General features: G+C 34.7%; 1 protein-coding gene across 2 annotated transcripts in view; it reads right to left on the bottom strand.

Annotated features, from left to right (window-relative positions):
• Positions 1-1,179: 1,179 nt before the first annotated feature.
• Positions 1,180-16,459, bottom strand: part of Fbxl7 (F-box and leucine-rich repeat protein 7) — a 204,213-nt gene continuing 188,933 nt past the window's right edge. For both annotated transcript variants that reach the window (XM_089640003.1, XM_089640004.1), the window contains exons 3-4: positions 5,210-5,377; positions 1,180-2,713 (exon numbers count right to left, since the gene is read on the bottom strand). In XM_089640003.1, coding sequence (XP_089496129.1) covers positions 2,178-2,713; positions 5,210-5,377 — 704 coding nt within the window. In that variant the 3' untranslated portion in view covers positions 1,180-2,177. The remainder of the gene's footprint in view (positions 2,714-5,209; positions 5,378-16,459) is intronic.

Below are 16,459 nucleotides of genomic sequence, written 5' to 3' on the forward strand. Positions count from 1 at the left end.
ATATTTTCTCTTTTTCGTTTTCAAATAAGACACGTTAGAAAAATTAGCACGAAAATATCGATATTTGAAAAATCTCTTCAAATTATCGTATTCCTGTTAAAAAAAGGGACTGCAGGCCTTTAACGAATGAATTGAAAGATTTCCTAATAAACTATCAGTAAAACACGTTGTTACGGCGACGTCGGAACATACGGTGTTCATAAAAATGCTAATATTTTCGCATTTCGCATCAGATGCATGAACACGTTTTCCGATAGGAGTATGAAAGCACTAATAGTTAATTAGGAAATGGCCCGCTGTCACCTTTTTAACAGGATTTTAATAAATCAGCAATACCCAATTTTCTCCGTGGAGGTACTTATTTTTCTCTCTTTTCTTTTATCTTATATAGACTTAAATAAAATTTTGTGCCCACCATGTGATGTAACATGTTGCATTTTAAAAGTTTTTTATTGTTATCTAAACATTTAAAACACTTGTTATCTTTGTATGATGCAGTAAGGTAGGCGACACATTACTCTATACGCATCATGGCTTGTCCGATTTCAGCATATCGCTCGACATAACACTACCAATGGGAATGTATAGCGAGCGATATGCTGAAATAGCGTGGTGTGTCACAGGCATAAATCATGCAAAATATAAAATCATAATTAATAAATAACATGTCTTACGTAAAAGCCTAGAAAAGGGCATAAAAAATAAAATAAAAATTGTATTGTGGTTACCGTGGGGGAACGGGGTAAGTGATAATAAAAAAGGTAATGTATTTTTTTAAATTATAAAATTTATTTGAATTTCGTGAAATATTTACATCCTACCTTAGAATTAAATGGCAAATCACATTTTACTCTTTATTTTTACAAACACATTTTTAAACATTCTAGGTACAATATTTTTCGAAGAATATAAATAGGTTGGTTTATAAACATTTTAAACAAGTTTAACAAAAACAACAATTTAAAAATAATAAATAAATAAGTTTCTAAAGCCATTCAAAATTTTAATCAATTAATTATACAAATATACTCTTTAAAAGAACAGATATTAGTAAAAATTATGTTTAGTCAATTAGTATTAATTTTAATAAACAGCTGCAAAATTTGAAGAAAAAATGTTTAATATATTATCAAGAGTTAATAATATGTTATTTATTTACATTGGATTATTTAATTGAATACATTTTTATTAAATATAGTTAAGACTTTGTCTCCAATAATCATTTTTGCTGATTTGGTCAGAGATAATATATATACAAATTAATAATAAATAATTAAGTTGTAATACGTTTTATACACACTATTCACATTTATCTAAGTAAAAGATACAGAATTTTGGGACCATTTTACTCTTCACTAGAAGTGTGATATATACCTAAATGTAAGACTGCTGGGGTCACCAATTTAAATCAAAGACCTCTCGACTCCTGGACCCTGGGGTCAATGAGAAGCCCATGTAACTGATAATCTGTTCGATAAATAATTTCGATATTGGAAAATGTTTGACTCATTTCAGCCAAAGAAAGATAAATAATTGTCCTTACATCCAAAATCCATTTAAAAAAAAAATTACTTTACACACGGAGAAAAACGCCCCTGCTAAAAAAGTGATAGCATGCCAATTTTTTGATAAAATATCAGTCATTAAGAATATATCGCGAACACGTGTTCTTTTCCAAATAAATATCATGACGGAATGCGACAATATCAATATTTGTATGGACATGTGTTCCGCCGTCATCATAACATTCGCCTTTAACTGATACTTTGTTCGGTTGAACTTTAAGGCCTGCAGTCCCGTTTTTAACAGTAAAACTAATAATTTGACCAGATTATTAATAAATTAATAGTATTTAATATCAGTTAGTTTTCTCCGTGCAATTTTAATTTATCAACACGAGGGGTTTTTTAAGAAACCAACAGCATCATAAGGAATGATGCTGTTCCTCCATCTCTCCTCGTTTTCCCAATGATTTCCACCAGATCGAATTTACTTCTATTTTTATGTACAGTCCGTTTATCGCCATTCGGGTATCACACATTTCTGGTAATATTAAGGAAGCTGAGAGTAAAAAAAATTGGGGCAGAAAAGAGATATAATAAATGGATGATTGGGAGATGTTTGTTTTCTCCTGTGGTCGATTTTATAAATATTTTCAGAATTGCAACACGCGAGCATCAATAAAAGCCAGGGTTAGTGTGCTCAATAACACATCTCTTACAATACTTCTTCACTGCCCTATATCCTTCCAAGGAAATCTGGCAGTCCTGAATATTAAGTTGTTGCAGACCCCTGCAGTAATACGCCACGCACTGCACCCCTCTATCTGTCACCAGGTCACAGTTTCTCAGACTGAGCTTTTTCAAGTTAGGGCAGCTCTCAGCCAATGCCCGAAGACCCGCATCGCTAACATCACACTTTCCTATATCCAAAGCCCTGAGTCTTGGACAAAACCTGGCTAAAACAGTAATGGCGTCATCGCTGACAGCTTCACAACCCCTGGCATTGAGGTATCTCAGTTTGTAACACCTTCTTGCTATGACTTTCAGTCCAGCGTCGCTGATTTGGTCGCACTTGGCCACGGAGAGATAGCGAAGAGTTGCCCCCAGCTTGGAGAGCTCGTAAAGACCAAAGTCCGTGATGTTGGAACAGTCGGAGACAGATAGTTCTCGCAGTCCAGAGCAGAACGATGGGACGAATTTCAGGCCGTCATCTGAAACAAAAGTAAAAAACATCCAATATCATAACTGCTTAAACATCCAATATCATAACGGCTGTGGGGCCTTGAGATATGAATTTAATTTAATAACTTGAAGATCAACTTCATACCATCGCTATAAAAATGTGCAATATCACTTGTACGCATAACTAGAGCTAGTTATGCATATAATACATAACGTATGTGCTCCAGAATGAGGTATTTTTACAAACTATGAATACCATTAAAAATGTGGAAGATTTAAAGTTTATTTTTCTGATTCTGATCATTGTAATAAAAAATTGTGATTTAAATATTTTCATTCGTAAGTATTGATTCTTAAAACGATTGCGAAACGGTACCAACTGGCTACAACGTCATTATGACTTAGAAAACGCCACTGGCTGACTGTCGCCAACTTTGCCAGGCGTGACGTCAACGCCACCATATTCGGATAGGATTATCCGCCATATACATGGAATGCAATCTTTCCTTTGGCACTGGTGCGTAGTCGGGAAACACGCCAAAACGCGCGCCCATTATTTGTACAGGGTTTACATTTGTCACACGAGAACTGGTCGTTTCTACGACTCGTTCTGAGTCACAACAACTCTGCTGTGGAACGATTTGCCGGCTTCTGTGTTTCCTCCCTCCTACAGTAAGACCCATGTTGATTCCTTCATTTCTACGCATCCCAAAAGATGACGCAGGCACTGAGAGAAATTATTTTCATCAAACACGATTGAAAACGAACGGTAGCAGAAGTCGTGGACGCCCGAGGAAGGCACGATCAAGTGAATCAGATACTCGAGTCGGGCCATGTCAAGAGTCAGAATAATGGAAGAGTATGTATGAATGTGAATGAGGCAAGAAGTGTGTGTCAAGAGCGAGTTGTTTGGCGGTCCGTCCTCTTTGCCTGCCCCTGCGGGGAATCGGCGTGATGGATAGTTAGTTAATTATATTTTTTCGGCGGCAAATCGAAAATGGCCCATTTTAAATAGTCATGGAAAATGTATTAGTCAACTTTAAAATAAAATAAATATACCTTTGTTAGTGAAATTTTGAAAAAAAAATTGAAAAAAATCAGTTAAAATACCATACTCAGCGTCACTACTTAACATACGTACCAAATACCTATACAAAATTTGATTATTGTTAAATATTTATTTCCACAGCCATAAAGCCAATTTTGAAAGAACATAACAATTTAATACGACAAACCGCGGACTTGCATCGCCAACATGTAAAATGCAAAGTCAATAAAATATTCGCGGCTACAGGAATTGAACCCGCATCGTCATTACGCTACGGGGGCCGTGTAATTTAATTGACAACAAACTCCTATTTCGGGCGGAATTTAAATTTTGTATAAATAACGCCGTCACAAAAGCAAAAGGTAACTTATGCAATTTTAGCTGCATCACTCTGTTGCATGCAACTTGTATCGTTTTTTTTCGATTCGCTTGATCGTGCCACGAAATCCTGGAGCGACCTAGAATCTACTACCAAAATCAATAGAAACAAAACACCGTTAATTAGCGGTTGGAATTTTTGTTGTTGTAATTTTAGACGTTGGCGAATCACTATTTTGATTAATAACGAATAACGAATTGGTGTACATTATGAATATCAAAAACTATGCTTTGAATAAATTGAATGTTTTCCTATCATTTCGCTTGAGTAGAATACAAATAAAAAAAGAAATTACTCAATTAAAAATATAAATGTAAACTACTAAAAAAAATATTTTTCCAATAGAAATGTATGAACGCATAAAGGAAACAACTTAAAAAAAATACAGTATTATAGCTTAGATTATCTGTGACAGTTTCAATTGATTAATTTTTTTGCTTTCTTATAAAATTATTTACAAAATAAATAAAAACCAGTTTTGTGCTTGAAATCTAACGTTTCTAGACTCCGTTTGTAAAGCGATTTTAATGCCTATTACCTACGATATAAGGTATATTAAGAATACCTATACACATTTTTGACTTGTAGCTTTCTCTTAAGGTTAAATGTAACGTATGTTATAATCTACATGGCGTTAATTTAATTATTTTATTAGAATACCCCTTTTGCAAGTTGCGCTTTAAAAATTAAGTTTATTAATAAATTAAAATGAATTCATTATTTTTTTGCGCCCATACATACGCAATATGAATATGAATAAATAATTTTGTCCGTATAAAAACACAATTCTTTCAAGAGAGGCACATAAATACAATATTGGATTGCATCACCGATACCATATTGTATTATGCCTTTCTTGAAATAATTGGGTTTTTTATGAACAAAACTATTTATTCATATTCATATTGCGTACGTACGGGTGCAAATAAGACAATAACTTGCGAAAGGAGTATTTTAATCAAATAATAAACGCATAGATTATAACGAACGTCGCTTGTTACCTTAACGGAATAAGTTGAGGTTTTTTATATGATGCAAAATAACTAGTTATTGTAAAACTTAAATCTAATTATATATGAAAGATGTAGTCGTATTTACCTGTGATCTGGACGCATCTCCTCAGGTACAGGTAGACGAGTTGTGGACATCCTCGAACGATGGCTTTCAGACCAAGGTCCTCGATGCCGCTGCAGTCCGTCAGGTCCAGGTACTGCAGCGGCAGTCTCCGGGGAGGGTCGTTACTGATGCTGGAGATTCGGGAGCATCCTGAAACAAAATAGGAATAGGTATAATTTCAGATTTTCACGGCCAAAAGTGTTGTGTTTTATTTTTGAGGTTAATACTTCAATCATCGTACTGAATACCTTAAATGAGTTTCAATGTAATATCACCATCGTTTCATCAAATTCTAAATACGGCATACAATTTAATTAATTTTTAGTTATAAAATTGCTTTAAAATGCGAGTTTTTCCGGTTGTATTTAAAAAAAACAGTTTTTCTGCTAGGAGAAAAATGAGTAACTCATTTATAAAGAATCTTTTCAAACTATAAAATTAAATATTTGCCGGCCGTTTCCTGATAAACTTTGTATGTTCGTATTTTACTAAAAGTTTAACAGGAAACCTATTAATTCAATTGTTAAGGGCCTGCAATCACGTTTTTAATCGGATTACCAATAATTTGAAGAGATTCTTAATAAATTAGCAATACTCATTTTTCTACTCGTGGGGTTTATAGTTTACCTCCCGGACCACCCAGTATGGCCCGCACCACAGATCTACTGATCCTAAATACGGCCTCGTTAGGAATTCCAGCCAAAAACCTGAGCAAATGTCACTGTTTTGCTGATCGAGCACATAATATGCCTTTCTTCTGCTTCATGGTTAATGCAGTGCTGTTTGAAAGGAATTCCTTCAACGGCGCTAATCTCCTTGACCACAACATATTATGAAATGGGTTAAGTATTAACGGTTCCCACAAAGAGAGGCAATTTGTCTTCCTTGTAGCTTTATATTTCTGTTATATAAATAGGGAAGACTGATGGGAAGTTAAACTCATAGGGAAGTAAATAGTATTTTAAGACTCTATTTGAAACGGTCGTTGGTACCTACTCTCTTGCCTGAGAAGATCGTAAACTCCGTAAAGCCATCAGTAATAATCACTTTACTGGACTTATCGGACGTACAATGGTGCATAAATGTGAATAGTGCGGTCTAGTCAGGTTTCCTTAAACAGGGATGAACTAGTAGGTAATGAAAATTATCCAGACTATTCAAAAATAATTTTACGATCCAAATAGCATGTCTCATTTATTTGTACATACAAACATATTCAATTCGCCTTTAGCTGAACCTATTTAATTTTTACACTTCAAAACACCCATGCTTGCAACAACCGACTTGGAGCTACTCTGCAGGGGATAGCGAACCCGCACAACTACAAATTCGTTTTGCCGAAGGCATGAGGTTCGTGTATTTTTTTATGCTTTCTTACAGTGAAAAGTTGAACGAGTTACTTTAAATTAACTCTACTTAAAACCTAGCGTAATGAAACAATTTAAATAAAAAGTATATAGTAATATTTAAAAAAAAGGATTATATTATTACAAATTATTATTTAATATTTAAGGTCATTTGCTACATCAATCCTGGTCCATGGTCATTGATTGTGTAAGGGTACGTACACATTTGTGAACCGAAACGCGAACCGAGCCACAAATTACTGGAAAGGAAAGAAGCAACTACAAGCGGCTTTCGCGCCATTTGCGGTTGCTTCGTTCCTTTCCCATAACTTGAGGTTGAGTTCGGTAGTTCGGCTCGCGGATGTATACGTAGCATAAGCATACCTTAACGGAATAAGGGAGCCACGATTCTTACTTCGGTTGCATTATAATTATATGTTTTGTATAAAATATATGATTTTTTAAAGTAGGTGTTTTTTAAATTGTTTAATTATAATATGTATTTGCTATGATTGGTTGATAATAAATACAGCCCAATTCAGAAGGGTCCATATCGTAGTTTATTATGGCTTGTTACATATAATAGTTTTGCATTTGAGTAGATTTAATATTAGGTGTGCAATAACTTGATTTCCATTTCTCATTCCAGGTTACGGATAACCTGACAATATTTGGAAATCTCCTACTACCACCACAGTAAGTTGTGATGGAGGACTTAGCCAGCCGAGGAATTGAACACACTTCGCCTGGGTGGGACCCAAACACTATGTCAACTCAGCCACTGAGCGGTCCATTATTTGATTTTTTTCTTTTTATTTAAAAGAAATACAAATGTTTCCGGGTTACGAATAAGCTAAACATATTCTATTTCCTCCTACTACCATCAAAGCAGAAGATGTTGCTTGTGTAATGACGGAGGACTTAGCAATGAGAGCAGTTGAACACACGACGCCTGGATCGAAACCAGACGCATTTGTCAACTACGCCAGTAACCGGAGATATCGTCCGCTTGCGACCACTACCTAACCGGTCGCTCTAAGAAATTGACTCAAGCCTCCCCTGTTATATCGCCAGAGAGCCTTACCGTTTATGAAAACTTACGAGTTTTATAAAACGCAATGTAAACTCAAAAGTTTCTTGTGGCGTATGGCTTATCTAAGACCAGATGTTTTACATATATATATATATATATTTTAGATTAGCTCCCACAAAGGAGGCATCTTAGGGGGTGCTGTGGAGGTTTTTTTGAAGGAAATGGAGAAGAGGAAGATCTGGGAAGAATAAGGTATGAGGGGGTGGGTAGGAATCTGGGGTTCGGTGTGTCTTATACACAAAGTTAAACTGAATATTAGTAAAACATGTAACAATAACATAAAATAGTAACATTGTATAACAATAACATTAGTAGCAACATTGACCGGTCGGTGGCTGAGTTGACATCGCGTTTGGGTTCCACCCAGGCGTCGCACGTTCAATTCCTCAACTGGCTAAGTCCTCAATCACAACACAAGCAATATTTTCCGCTTACTGTGGTGGTAGTAGGAGATTTTCAAATATTGTCAGGTTATTCGTAACCTTGGAATGTTTGTCTTTCTTTAAAAAAAATAATAATATAGAAACTAGACAAATACTATATAACACATCACTAAAACTACATTACCAACGCTACTATATTTTGTAGGATTCAACCAAGTGCTGGTATACTCATAGATTACGCTTGATTCTATAAATGGAGTCAATAAATATATAAGTGGTGCCCCCAAACTTGTTGCACAGATCTTGCATCCTATTGGTTAGTGAGTGTGTCTGATAATCGATTGTGGTTATGTATGTTACATTTTGTTTTGTGTTCCTAGTCATGGAATTTAAAAGTGGCAACGATGGCAGGACTGTCAATTAAGTTGTTAATGGCTCTGTGTAACACAATCAGGTCTGACATAATTCTTCTGTCAGACAGTGTGATTAGATGCAAGTGATTCATTAAATAATATAATAATAATAATAAGCCTTTTATTCTGAACTTCTGTTAGGTACATTAATATTAGAAATATTTTGTTTGTTATAATATATCCCGAAGCTCAGTTTGCCTCTTGGCATAGGCCTCCTCTAACAATTTCCATTGGGACCTGTCACGCGCTACTCTTCTCCATTGATGTCCAGCCGTGAGTTTTAGGTCGTCTTCCCATATCATGTGTTCACGTCCTCTACTTCTCTTGCCATCTCTGGGATACCAGTCAGTGACATTTTTACACCATTTCTCTTGTGGGTCTCGGATCATATGACCTGTCCATCTCCATTTTTGGTGGTCTATTTGGGTAACTATATCGGCAACATTAGTTATCTCCCTTATTTTGCTACATCTCACTCTGTCCTGTTTTCTTATTCCTGTCAAACTTCTCTCCATGGCTCTCTGGCAGCGTTCCAACTTTTCTCTGTGGCGTTTGGTGAGTGCCCAAGTTTCGCATCCATAGGTGATGACTGGAATTATACACGTGTTGAAGACTTTCCTTTTTATTTGCATACTTAGTTCCTTGGATTTCAAGACTTCTTTCAAAGACCAGTATTTCTTCCATCCATTTGCTACTCTTCGCTCGATTTCTTTAGTGGTTTGATCTTTGTGTGATATTAATTGTCCAAGATAGATGTACTCTGACACATATTCGAGTGGTTGGTTGTCAATTTTTATAGTTACTGGATCAGAGTTTGTAAGCAATTTTGTTTTGTCTTTGTTCATGCATAACAAAGTGATTCATTAAACTGACATAATTAATGTATTCAGTTGAAATTTTGAGCTTAAAATTATTCTCATTATCTTGGATAAACCTATTCTAGTGCAGTTGTGACTGAATGCGCAACCCCTCTCTGAGGAGAGATGGGAAGATGGCAATGATAAGTCTTGCAAACCACTCAGTAGTAGGTACTGAGTAAAAATTGTAGAGGAAAACCATAAACCTCAAACAATAAGAAAGACAAATAATTAATTAATAATATATTAACAAATATAATAATTTCTAGAAAGAAAGTTCGGTATAGTGAAAAACTTGACTTATTAGAACAACCTACCTGAGGTTAAAACGGCCCTACCGGGCTCGAAACTGGCTTAACTATGCGAACGCTGAACCGGCGAGTAAGAATCTAATAAGTGAGACGTAAGACGGGATATCTTTAAGCAAGTTTATTTTTTCCCATTTAAAAATGATAATATTCAACCGCTTTTATGATTAAACTAGCGCAGACGACGAAAACTCACCCATTGTAAAAAAATTTTCAAACAAACAGTTAAAATTTTGAAATTAATATCAAATCCGTATTCTATCTTGAGTTCATTGAACATTGTTACAGACAGAACATACATCACAACCGAAATTAGTATTTTTAAATAATACTGCTAGTAATAAATCCACGTTCTATAGAATATCTATTCGATCAGAATTCGATACGGTCATGTAGAACTCCTAGATGACGCGTCATTATTTATCTTAGTTATGAAGACGTCAAACTACGCGTAATGGAGATTGAATACGGGAAGCTGTAACATATTATGCAAATCATACTATGCGTTTCATGTTAACAAGCGTACTGAGCACTGTATTCCTGTCTCGAACTATGATGTATCACATTTCAGTTTTCTAACAATAGAGATTTCATGCTTAAGTTTATTGAAATGGATGTTTATGATTTGGAATAGGCACACAAACAATCATACAAGCTGCATATTATTGTATTTAATTACTACCACAGACCCATGAAAATTAGCGGGAAAAGTAAAAAAATAATAGATGTATTTTTAAAATATAAAATGGCTTCGTAGTCATGTGATTTTTAACAACTACTGTCACTGAGCAATAAATGTTTATTATAATAATAACCTCATGGAAATACCCAATCAAATTTCTGGCCTGCGATTCTGGAGTTAAACGATCAATCGTTTTCGTATGCGCCGTCTTCGAGTGAAAAACTACTAGTCGTCGCGACTAACTTTTTCGAATGTTTCAATTTTACGTATTCTTGAGCGTCGAACGGTCGAAGTTGGTAGAAGAGATGATTATATTAGCACCCCTGTGAATATTGTCTATGTTCCTGATGTTTTTGGGATTTCTATGGTGTGACTGCCAAACAGACGACAGTTATTCGTTATTCAAAACAGAAATGGCTGCGGGACATTGCCAAAAGCAACTCTTAATTGAGCTTGTAAGCTCAGATAAAGACTTAGTAAGTGGGAAATTTTCACCCACTTTTACATTTGCATAACTTTATAAACCTCTTTGCGGGTCCGAACGTTCGCGCGGTAAAACATAAATTGACAGCTAGACTAGATTTTGACAGCCAATTCCATAGAAACGCCAACAACCTACCACTCGCTGCCCTGTTTCTACTGGTTATACCCAGTAGTTGTTGTGTGGAATGACTTTTGACGTTTGGCGTCGAAGTATGTACCTTCGACCAATTTCGGGAATAGCAACGACGACCAACGTACGTACTTTCGACGGCGATTACGAGCGCCCTCGATTCAGGAATAGAGCCCCAGTGCTCCTGGCATTTTGTTCTTGTCTGCAGTTTAGCTTGACTTACCCTAGCGCAGACCGTAAAAGATCACGGATAGTCTGAATTATCGACAAATCAGTTTCAATTTTGAAAATGGCAATTAAAATAGTTTTTTTTAAATATGTAATGTATTATTTTATGTACTTTATCGCTTGTCTCAATTCTACAAACAAACACATTTGAAAATTAAACTCACAAATATTAAAATGACAGAAAAATTTTACAATATATATAAAGCCTTATAACATAATGAATGTGTTGGGAAGTAAGAGCTTCATAGATGCACGCACAGATGGCAGTGCATAGAGCTTGCGTGGAAGTCCGCAAGATGGAGCCAGTGGCCAGTAGTCGCCAGGGCCAGTGGGAAGGATCTCAGAGAAACTTACTGTTTCAGATTCCAATTAGCCAGATACTAGTTAGGTCGACTATCGAGTCACCTTTATAATACGCGGAGTATTAATAAATCCCTGATTAATCTAAAAGAACCACTTATTTATTAACTCCTTCCAAGACGAGTACGAACACAACAGAATGTGTACCTATTTAATATATAATATAATATTATTTTTAATTTAAGGGGGTGTCAAATACGTTTTATGATTCAAGTGTTTGCATTAATGAGTACTTGGGGACGATTCTAATTAAATGCAGAATATTATGAATCTTTAACTTTCTGATATTATATTTTAAAAATATGTACGAGGCGTTTATTCACAGTATATAAAGTTACGACAAATAAAAATATATAAATATATTCTTGTGGAAAACCATCAATTTACGGTTTAAAATAATATACACGGTGTCGGGAAACTCGCAGTACAAGCGGGAAACTGGTGAATCTACATTAAATTTGCCGTAGATTTTGTAGCATAACATTTTTTTAAAATTTGAGTACGAGTGTACTTACACTGTGTATACGAAATAAAACAAACCACACAAAAAAGAAAAAAAAACAGGATATATATTAGTTTTATTGCTCCAAAAATGTATAATTCTTTATGTACAACCTTTAAAAGGGACACGTGTGTAAACCTTCAATTTTTTAAAAAGTACATCAAATCTTGGCTAAAAAACACTGAACTAGATATTTTTTCTTATAAGTTTTAGCAAAGCTATCTGTAACATAGAGAGATTATTTTTTATTATTTCACATACATACAAAACAGCGGATATATTTTATTGTTTGTAATGCTTTGTCTGCTAATTCAATTTTTAAGATGTCTTCTTTAAAAACTAGTATTTACCTTATTTTTTGTGTTATTTTAAAACTTTTACATATTTCATGCTTTAGTTTCTTGTATTGCATCTCTACAGTAACTCTTTTAAAGTAACTTAAATTTATATTAAATATAATTATTTATATTAAATTTATATATACCCAGATCACACCGCCCTGATGAAGTTATACATATAATAGTAAACAATACAGTGGAGATTAGTAACACAGAGAAACAATAAAAATTAAAATATAATATCGGTTTTTACATAGTTTTAACAAAAAAAAAGCGAAATATAACAACATTAAATATTTAAAATGATTTTAGCTTCATAACATTCCACAAGGTTCCACATTCCACTATATACCAATAAAATTACCGTAGAAGAAAAGTATGATCTCGTCAGTATCTATATTAAAAATAATACCTACCTACACTACGAACCACTGACTCGCAGTCGAACCCTCGTTTGATAAGAAGGTACCTACCTGACATTACGAAGACTTGTACACACAACCTAACAAAAACATAAATAGATCTCATCGTGAATCTTTAGCCAACCAGATTTGTTACGCCGCAATAACTACGGAGCCTTTCTAAAGCAGACCAACGCATTTAATAATCTTTGTAACACAAGTTACACAGAGATGGAATAATAATGCAACACGGGATATCAAACGTTGTTTTTATATGAAAGGTTTTGTAAATAATATTAACTTGTTTTATCGGATGAGGCTGCTGGTATGCAGGTACCAGGTCTTAAATAAAATAAATAATGCCATAACGTCCACTGGTTTCTGAAAAGGTGACGCTTTATGTTCATGCGGTTTTTTGTGCACGCTGGCAATTTCATTATAAGCAGGTACCATGAAATTATGATGAAAAGATCTTAAGGGCGTGTTACTTACGTTTTAAATAACTTCTTCTCTTCATTCTAGTTTCTTTACTAAGGTGCGAGTGGTTAAGGATTATATGTTTTTGTGTTTAATTAGTAGAACACTATTTAATTATTATTCTTTTATATTTAATTAAATTCAAATTTAGTAGTTTTTTTGGTTTTTGTTATTGTTACAGCTCTTTCGGCTTTCAAGGTCAAAAAAGGATTATATTATAATATCTGGTGTGTATAAATAGATTAATTAATTAATTAACTTACATAAATTATTCAAACATTTATAAGCAATAATTAGTCGCCTGAAATATCAATACAAATTGAAAATATCTCCCGAGTAAAAATAAATGCAGCCGACGGAAATTGTAACCGTGCCTTCTGATGTCCGGTCAGGTGCTCTGAACCACTGAGCTATGTCGGCTTATTTCCAACCCGCCAAATAATTCAATATGTACTAGTACCTCAATCAATAATTACTGCTTATTATATTTTTTCACCAGTAAACAACCAACTTTATTTTATTATTTGTTATCTTTTATGATATGCATATTAACTTGTCTTATAAACAATAGTTTATTATTAAAAATAATAAATTATTCATCTTACAGCACCCTTGAGGTGATTTTTCACAAAAACAGCGCTATACGAATTTTCAAATTATTTTTGTTATTATTATTAACATATCGTGAGCTGACGCTAAATTTTCGCCATACTTCAGCTGATTCTATTATCGTAATAATTTAATTGTTTTTTGCTAAATGATGTTTTTGTAAATGGTACCGTCTTATCAGATAATGTTTTTTATCTTGATTATAGACATATTAATGACACGAGATTTACAAGTCTCGATAAATGTCATAAGATTCTGTACCTGTGTAGCAAATTCATATTTTTTCATTAACCCATTTACGCCCAAGACTAAAGTAATCGTAGAAAAAAGAATAAATGCATTTTATGTAGTAGGAAATAGAGTTTTTTAACAAAAATAAAAAAAAATATATTTAAATTTTTTTTATTTACTAGATAAAAAAAGTGCCGTCCTCAAATGGGGACACTGGGCACATTCAGTATGGTATTTCTCGAAGCATGGTTTTTCAATACACAAAGTTTTTTTGCATTTTTTGCACTCCCAACGTGCCTTACTATGGCAAATAGTGCATCGCAACTGTTTTGTCAACTTCTTCGGAAAGTGGCCAAAACCATCAAACTGTAAATTGAGCACTACAGAGGCTGGTAGGTGAAATTGTAGCTGGTCCATCTTCACGTCGTTACTAAGTATGTGTAGACGCCAGGCATTGCTAATGCATAGATCGAACATGTATGTAAATAACACCTACCACTACTTCTTGCCTCGTATTGAAGTTCGATACGTTGAAATCGACTGATCGGCTTGATCGACACCGTCCATGCCTCTGTTGTAATTCATAAATACTTGAGGAATATTTTCATCGGTTTTCTTCTTTTCGATTGAGCTCGGAAGAAAATTATCGTAGTTTGTTCCCATTGTACAAACGCTGTTATCCAGCCAGCGAACAAACAATATTTTATTGACCGTGTCAAACCGGTAGTCAAAGTCAGCACGACTTTTCTTTTTCATCTCCTTGACGGGTGTGAGAGGACATTTGCTGGTCCTACCCTCACGTACAGTTCCTGTAGCCAGATTCCCATAAATCCCGCAGCAATGCATAGCTAGTGAAAAAATTATCGAAGAACACAACATGGTCTCTAGGATCTGTGTTTAGCTTGTTCAATAGGTTTTCACAACCCGTGTACTCAACGGCTCATTGGTGGGTATTTGCGACTTGCCGCAATAAATATCAAAATTGTAGCAGTAGCCATCAGCACTAGCGAGCATTCAATTTTTATAACCGAAGCGTACAGGCTTACCTCGAATAAATTGTTTCGATGGATGACGTCCAAAATATTTCACCATGGATTCATCTATTGACAGATTTGTGTGAAACACTCTCCATTGCATAAATTTCTTCATGAGAACCTCAGCAAGGGTTCGCATCATGAGCATTTTATCTGATGTTTCAGCAGCTACAGTATTATCACAAAAATGTAGGTACTTTTTGATATCTAAAAATCTGTTTCTCGTCATTGCCTTAGAAACAACAGGTACATTACTGTCCTCGTCTAAAGACCAAAATAGACGTTCGCGAGGCAAAGTGTGATAACCAGATAGAGATAGAATGACCAAAAATGTTTTCAACTCACCAACGGTAATATTGATATCATGTTTATTGTTTTGTGATGCATACAAATCAGAATATTGAAGAATCATATCGATTACTTCCTGATCAAAAATCTTCTCAAAAATTGAAACAGGATTTTTACCTTTGAGATCAGTAATTAGGTTTTTGCATCGTTGTTGTACATTATTCTCATCAAAAGGCATGTGATCATAGCTAGGCTCGCATTTACGCCAACGGGGCCCAACATTGCATCGTTGCCTTCTAGCGGAATTTGACAAAGGCTCTTCATCAGAACTGTCCCAATATTCTTCGTTTCTGTTTACAAAAACTTCGATATTTCCAGGAATATCTCTTGGCATGTCATTGGTAACAATATTGTCTTCATCGCCTTCTTCTTCATCAGTGAGGATACTTGTTTCTGGGGGAAGAGCAACGATATCAAATTCAACATCTGAGTCCTCTTCTGCCATAATAGCATCAAGGGCCTCCTGGAGTCCATGATAGTTATCGCTTACTTCAAATTGCCGTTTTGACATATTTATGTGCAGTCAAAACTTTAATATTTTACTCTTTATGTGCCCACTGTCCCTATTTGGGGACATCAACAAAAAAAAGTAGTTCACAGTTCAGTAAATTGTATATTTTACCTTATCAAATTTTTATTCCAAAGTAAACAAAGTGTTCAATAAGATTATGTAGAAAAATTAAGAATTTACGAACGTAAACATATAAAAAAAATACTTACATTTGGTAATCACCGCGACTCTGAGATTCACTTTATTTATGACACTAAAATACTTTTTATAAATGGTGTTATCCAAAATGTTTGATATAAAATGTAAGACACATCAATCAACTCGACAATAATGCACTGTTAGCAAAACTTACCACATTAATAACAAAATGGTGGGTAGATTTGAAGGCGTCCTCGTTTGGGCACGGCAGGCGTAAATGGGTTAAGGCGATGCCATACGTAGTAATGCAAAATCATGTGTTTTTGGTTTGAAAATTTGGTCGCCTAGAAATGTCTCAGA

The sequence above is a fragment of the Hesperophylax consimilis genome, chromosome 15, assembly GCF_061612785.1.
Source record: "Hesperophylax consimilis isolate HC1 chromosome 15, BYU_Hcon_1.0, whole genome shotgun sequence".
NCBI classification, from domain to species: domain Eukaryota; kingdom Metazoa; phylum Arthropoda; class Insecta; order Trichoptera; family Limnephilidae; genus Hesperophylax; species Hesperophylax consimilis.